Source organism: Coregonus lavaretus (assembly GCF_964263955.1).
Source record: "Coregonus lavaretus genome assembly, contig: HAP1_SCAFFOLD_5949, whole genome shotgun sequence".
In the NCBI taxonomy this organism is placed as follows: domain Eukaryota; kingdom Metazoa; phylum Chordata; class Actinopteri; order Salmoniformes; family Salmonidae; genus Coregonus; species Coregonus lavaretus.
Window position 1 is genome coordinate 2,501 of NW_028162178.1, and position 7,500 is coordinate 10,000.

At 40.3% G+C, this 7,500-nt stretch overlaps 1 protein-coding gene across 1 annotated transcript in view; it reads left to right on the forward strand.

Annotated features, from left to right (window-relative positions):
- Nucleotides 1-7,500, forward strand: part of LOC311119495 (protein EFR3 homolog B-like) — a gene marked incomplete at both ends in the record, with an annotated part of 33,340 nt that overhangs the window by 1,789 nt on the left and 24,051 nt on the right. The window contains one exon of the mRNA XM_084194175.1: nt 7,261-7,413. Within this exon, the coding sequence (XP_084050301.1) occupies nt 7,261-7,413 (153 nt within the window). The remainder of the gene's footprint in view (nt 1-7,260; nt 7,414-7,500) is intronic.

Sequence of the window (7,500 nt, forward strand, 5' to 3'; positions counted from 1 at the left end):
TTTAACAGACAACAGCACAGAGGGTAAGAAGGTAGAGACAACAATACAACCCACCTGCTCTTAAGGAAATTGTGAATGTCATGGATACATTAGAACTAGTAGATATATGGAGGCTTAAATATACTGATCTAGTGAGATATACATGGCGGAGACTGAATCAAGCTAGTCGTCTTGACTTCTTTCTTATCTCATTCTCGTTGGCACCAAAAGTAAAAAAAAAAAAGTGTTGATAGGGGACAGAATGCGGTCGGACCATCATATAATAGGCATATACATTACTCTTACTGAATTTCCACGTGGGCGAGGATATTGGAAATTTAATCAAAGCCTATTGGATGATAATTTATTTATAATTAGAACAAAGGAATTTATAACAGACTTTTTCCAACATAACATAGGTACAGCGAATCCCCTTATTGTATGGGACACCTTTAAATGTGCCTTTAGAGGCCATGCAATTCAGTACTCATCTCGAAAACAAAAGCAATTTAGGTCGAAAGAGCTTATACTAAGAAAGGAAATAGAAAGTCTAACAGAACAGATAGATGGCAATAAAAACTGTAACATAGAGGCTCAGAATAAATTAGAGGAAAAACAAAAAGAAATGGAGAAACTTATTCAAGAAAGATCAAGTGTAATATATTATAAAAATAAAGCTAACTGGATGGAATATGGGGAAAAATGCACAAAATTATTTTTAAAATCTTCAACATAGGAATGCTACCAAAAAGAACTTCATGAAACTGGTTACAATTGACGGAGTCATCCATAATTCATCAAATGATATTTTGAAGGAAGAAACAAAGTACTTTAAGCATATGTTTTCTTTTCAGTCGCCTCCATCTCCTCTAACTGAAGCTAATTGTAGAGATTTTTTTTCTATTGATAATGTCAAATTAACAGCCACACAGAAAGACTCATGTGAAGGTGAAATTACAGAGGAGGAACTTCTGGATGCAATTAAAGACTTTAAGTCCGGGAAAACTCCAGGGTTGGATGGCATACCAGTCGAGGTATACCAAACCTTTTTTGATATACTAAGAGGACCGTTATTAGCATGTTTTAACCACTCCTATGTAAATGGTAGATTATCTGACACTCAAGAAGTTTCATGTTTTCTTTTAAACCCACAACTAGAATCCCTCCACAGCCTCATAGAGGATCTAGATACATTTTCTAACCTCTCTGGAATACAACCAAATTATGACAAATGTACTATATTACGTATTGGATCACTAAAAAATACAATTTTTACATTACCATGTAGTTTACCAATAAAATGGTCTGATGGTGATGTGGATATACTCGGAATACATATCCCAAAGGAAATAAATGATCTCACTTCAATACATTTTAATAGAAAGTTAGCAAAAATAGATCTTACTACCATGGAAAGGAAAATACCTTTCAAATTGTGGAAAAATCACCCTGATTAACTCTTTAGTATTATCCCAGTTTACCTATTTACTTATGGTCTTGCCTACGCCTAGCGAACAGTTTTTTAAATTATATGAGAAAAAAATATTCAATTTTATTTGGAACGGCAAGCCAGACAAAATTAAAAGAACATATTTATATAATGAATATGAATTTGGAGGACAGAAATTATTAAATATTAAAGCATTAGACCTATCACTAAAAGCTTCAGTCATACAAAAGTTATACTTAAATCCGAACTGGTTCTCAAGCAAATTAGTAAGATTGTCTCACCCAATGTTCAAGAAAGGCCTTTTTCCCTTTATTCAGATTACAACCTCTCACTTTCAGTTATTTGAAAAGGAAATAATCTCCCAAATGTCACTATTTCTAAAACAAGCCATAGAAAGTTGGTTGCAATTTCAATTTAATCCTCCAGAAGCGACAGAACAAATAATGCAACAAATATTGTGGTTAAATTAAAATATACTAATTGACAAAAAACCTTAATTTTTTGACAGAATGTTTAAAAAAGGTATAATCTTCGTAAATGATATCATCGGTAGGACTGGTGGAGTTATGTCGCACATGCAGCTAACAAAAACATATGGAAATGTCTGCTCTACCCAAAATTACAACCAAATAATTGCAGCCTTACCGCACAAGTGGAAGAGGAAAGTGGAAGGGGGAGAAAGTAAGGACCTTGTCTGTCGGCCTTGCATTAAAGAACATAATTGGTTAAGGAAAACTGTGATAAATAAAAAAGTATATCAGTTTCACTTAAGGACCAAAGGATTGACAGCCGTCCCATATAGATTGCAAAATAGTTGGGAAGAGATCTTTGACGTACCGATCCCATGGCATAGTGTTTATGAACTGACACGCAAAACGACACCGGATTCAAAAATTAGAATCTTTCAATTTAAATTATTATATAAAATTCTTGCTACCAATAGAATGTTATTTATATGGGGGATACAATCTTCCCAGCTCTGCAGATTTTGCTGTGAAGAGACAGAATCATTAGATCATGTTTTGGTTCTGTCCATTTGTAGCTTGTTTTTGGACACAGGTCCAGGAATGGCTAAAGGATTGCAATATTTACCTGGAACTAACCTTGCAGATAGCATTACTGGGTGATCTGAAAAGTCATAGTCAATCAATCAATAATATAATAATACTTTTAGCAAAAATGTTTATTTTTAATTCACAATCTGTAGAAGCAATGAGAATAGAAAGGTTCAGAACTTTTGTAAAACATCACAGTACGGTTGAAATATATATGGCAAATAGAAATCCTATATGGATGGTGTTAAGAGATAGATGGGAGGTATTGAATAGAGTTGAAGGATGGGACTAATAACAAATAACAACAAATAATAAAAAAGATAGCTAATAATGTAAGCATACTGTGTCCATAATAAGTATATAGGTTGTATGTTGGGAGCTTTTGGGAAAGAGCACAGTTAGAAAGATATGGCATATAGATGCAAACCGGATGGACATCATGAAAATGATCGGAGAGGTTGAGAGTAGAAGAAGTTCAGGAGCTAAAAAAAATAAAAAAAATAAAAAAAATATATATATATAATAGAATTATTGTAAAATTAACTCTGTCCATAAGGTGTAGATAGTAAGTATAGACCGGAAGTAGAGGCCTGGGCATTGTTGTTCACTAATTTACTCCAAGTAGGGAAAGGATGGTGGGGTTGAAAAGTAATAAAGGGGAGTATATATATATATAAAAAAAAAAAAACATGGGGGATTGGAAGTGATGCAGACAATTACATTGATAGAAGATACAATCTATCTGCAATATTAAGCTGATCCATTACCCCCCCCCCCCCCCAATTTTTTTTATTTTTTATTTAAAATTAAAAATTTAACAATATATCATGCAAAGTAGCCACAACTGTCAGTAAGAGTGTCCATGATTGAGTCTTTGAATGAAGAGAGGGAGATAAAACTGTCCAGTCTGAGTGTTTTTTGGAGCTCGTTCAAGTCGCTAGCTGCTGCAAACTGAAAAGAGGAGCGACCCAGGGATGGGTGTGCTTTGGGGACCTTTAACAGAATGTGACTGGCAGAACGGGTGTTGTATGTGGAGGATGAGGGCTGCAGTAGGTATCTCAGATAGGGGGGAGTGAGGCCTAAGAGGGTTCTATAAATAAGCTTCAACCAGTGGGTCTTGCGACGGGTATACAGAGATGACCAGTTTACAGAGGAGTATAGAGTGCAGTGATGTGTCCTATAAGGAGCGTTGGTGGCAAATCTGATGGCTGAAAGGTAAAGAACATCTAGCCGCTCGATTGCACCCTTATTTGCTGATCTATAAATTACGTCTCCGTGATCTAGCATGGGTAGGATGGTCATCTGAATCAGGGTTAGTTTGGCAGCTGGGGTGAAAGAAGAGAGATTACGATAGAGGAAACCAGGTCTAGATTTAACCTTAGCCTGCAGCTTTGATATGTGCTGAGAGAAGGACAGTGTACCGTCTAGCCATACTCCCAAGTACTTGTATGAGGTGACTACCTCAAGCTCTAAACCCTCAGAGGTAGTAATCACACCGTCAGAGGGGCATTCTTCTTACCAAACCACATGACCTTTGTTTTGGAGGTGTTCAGAACAAGGTTAAGGGCAGAGAAAGCTTGTTGGACACTAAGAAAGCTTTGTTGTAGAGTGTTTAACACAAAATCCAGGGAGGGGCCAGCCGAGTATAAGACTGTATCATCTGCATATAAATTGATGAGAGAGCTTCCTACTGCCTGAGCTATGTTGTTGATGTAAATTGAGAAGAGCGTGGGGCCTAGGATGGAGCCTTGGGGTTCTCCCTTGGTGACAGGCAGTGGCTGAGACAGCAGACGTTCTGACTTTATACACTGCACTCTTTGAGAGAGGTAGTTAGCAAACCAGGCCAAAGACCCCTCAGAGACACCAATACTCCTTAGCCGGCCCACAAGGATGGAATGGTCTACCGTATCAAAAGCTTTGGCCAAGTCAATAAAAAATAGTAGCACAACATTGCTTAGAATCAACGGCAATGGTGACATAATTTAGGACCTTTAAGGTTGCAGTGACACATCCATAACCTGAGCAGAAACCAGATTGCATACCAGAGAGAATACTATAGACAGCCAGTCAGTTGATTATTGACAAGATTTTCCAACACTTTTGATAAACAGGGCAAAATAGAAATTGGCCTATAACAGTTAGGATCAGCTTGATCTACCCCTTTAAATAAAGGACGCACCGTGGCTGCCTTCCAAGCAATGGGAACCTCCCCAGAGAGGAGAGACAGGTTAAAAAGGTCAGAGACAGGCTTGGCGATGATAGGGGCTACAACCTTAAAGAAGAAGGGAGCTAAACCATGTGACCCAGATGTTTTTTTGGGGTCGAGTTTAAGGAGCTCCTTCAGCACCTCAGACTCAGTGACTGCCTGCAGGGAGAAACTTTGTAGCGGGACAGGGGAAAAGAGGGAGGAGTATCAGGTTACATTAGAAGGGGAGGGAGGGAAAAGAGGGAGGAGCATCAGGTCGCATTAGAAGGGGAGGGAGGGAAAAGAGGGAGGAGCATCAGGTCACATTAGAAGGGGAGGGAGGGAAAAGAGGGAGGAGCATCAGGTCACATTAGAAGGGGAGGGAGGGAAAAGAGGGAGGAGCATCAGGTCACATTAGAAGGGGAGGGAGGGAAAAGAGGGAGGAGCATCAGGTCACATTAGAAGGGCTGGGAGATGAGGAAATGTTGGACGGGCAAGGAGGCGTGGCTGAGTCAAATAGGAATCCTGACATAAAGAAGTGGTGATTAATGAGCTCAGCCATGTGCTCCTTGTCAGTAACAACCCCACCGTCAACATTAAAGAACATGGGCAGCTGTGAGGAGGAGGGTTTATTCTCCAGGTCTTTCACCGTTTTCCAGAACTTCTTGGGGTTAGACCCACAGAGAGAGAACTGCTCCTTAAAGTAACTAAATTTAGCCTTCCGGATAGCCTGAGTGCACTTATTTCTTATTTGCCTGAATGAGAGCCAGACAGCCTGAGTATGCGTGTGCCGAGCCTTTCACCAAATGGAATTCTTGAACTGGCGTAACTCTGCCAGATCATGGTCGAACCAGGGGCTGAACCTGTTTTTAATTCTCATTTTCTTTATGGGGGCGTGATTGTTAACAATACCACTGAAAATATCAAAAAAGAAGGTCAAAGCATCTTCGACAGAGGGGATCAAACTGATTCTATACCAATTTACAGAGGACAGGTGATGAAGGAAGGCTTGCTCATTAAAGTGTTTTAGCAAGCGCCAATGACAAATCAGGACAGGTCGTTTCACTGAGCAGCCATTACGAACACTGGCTGTAAAACAGTTATCACTAAGGTCATTACAGAAAACACCAGATTGATACCTATCAGGATTATTTGTGAGGATAACATCAAGGAGAGTAGCCTTTTCTAGGTGTTTGAAGTCATACCTTGTGGGATTGGTAATAATCTGAGAAAGATTTAGGAAATCCCATTGCTTTAGGACTTGGTCAGGTGGTTTAAGCATGTCTCAGTTTAGGTCACCTAGCAGGACTAATTAATTCAGACTTAGTGTAAGGGGCCAGGAGAGAGCTTAGGGCAGGTAGGGTACAGACCGGTGCTGATGGTGGATGACAACACCCAGCAACAGTCAACAAAGAGCTATTTGAAAGCTTAATGCTTAAAACCAGCAAATTGAATTGTTTGAGGACAGACTTGGTAGAGATAACAAAGCACTGAAGGTGTTCCTTGGTAAAGATTGCCACTCCACCACCTTTGGAAGATCTGTCTTGCCGAAAAAAGTTACAATCAGAAAGGTTAACATCAGTGTTCAAAACAAAATGTATTGACCACGTCTCAGTAATGACCCAACACATCTGGATTGGAGCTGTGAACCCACACTTTCAATTGATCAATTTTAGGTAATAAGCTTCTAGTGTTAATGTGCAGATAACCCAGGCTTTTACGAGAGCAGAAATCAGTGAAGCAGAAATCAGAGCACAAGTCAGGATTGGGGCTAGCAACAGTAGATGGGTCAGATAGCTAGCAGAAGGCTGTGTGGTGTTATGATTCTGAACGGTCAGATAGCTAGCAGAAGGTTGTGTGGTGTTATGATTCTGAACGGTCAGATAGCTAGCAGAAGGCTGTGTGGTGTTATGATTCTGAACGGTCAGATAGCTAGCAACAAAGACAAGAAGCTGCCATGCTGTGAATCATAGGTGGCTTGTTTCAGCTAGTTCTTGTTCTTGATACCAAATCTATTTATGTTTTTTTTTTTTTTATTGGAGACTAAATATGGTTGACATGTTGTCAATAATCATTTGTTTGTAAGCCAACCCCGCTGGTGCTACCCTAAAGATGCGCACCCATCGGTTTTGTTGGTAAACAATCCACCTGTCTATATAGATGAGCAACAGTATTCCAGAACTGTAGCTCCACATTGCCCTGTAAGTGTGTCTAATGGCCACCAGAGGGAGACAGAGTCTGTCATTGCCCTGTAAGTGTGTCTAATGGCCACCAGAGGGAGACAGAGTCTGTCATTGCCCTGTAAGTGTGTCTAATGGTCACCAGAGAGAGACAGTCTGTCATTGCCAATAAATTACAGCAACTGCATTCCAGAGATAGTATTGCTCAACTAACATACACTCAATCAACAATTGTGTGTGTGTGTGTGTGTGTGTGTGTGTGTGTGTGTGTGTGTGTGTGTGTGTGTGTGTGTGTGTGTGTGTGTGTGTGTGTGTGCGTGCGTGCGTGCGTGCGTGCGTGCGTGCGTGCGTGCGTGCGTGCGTGCGTGCGTGCGTGCGTGTGTGCGTGCGTGCGTGCATGTGTGTGTGTAGGTCCAACAGTGCTGGAGGTATTTAACACCCTGTTGAAACAGTTGAGGTTGAGTGTGGACTATGAACTGACTGGGTGCTGTGACCCGTATTCCAACAACAAGACCACTACTGACCAGGAGAGACAACTACAGGAGGCTGTCATCAAGACCATTGGTCAGTAGGGGTGTGTGTGTGTGTGATCAGGAGTCCTCACAAGTATAGTAAAACAAGGAAAAACATTTTACCGGTCCCCACAAGGAA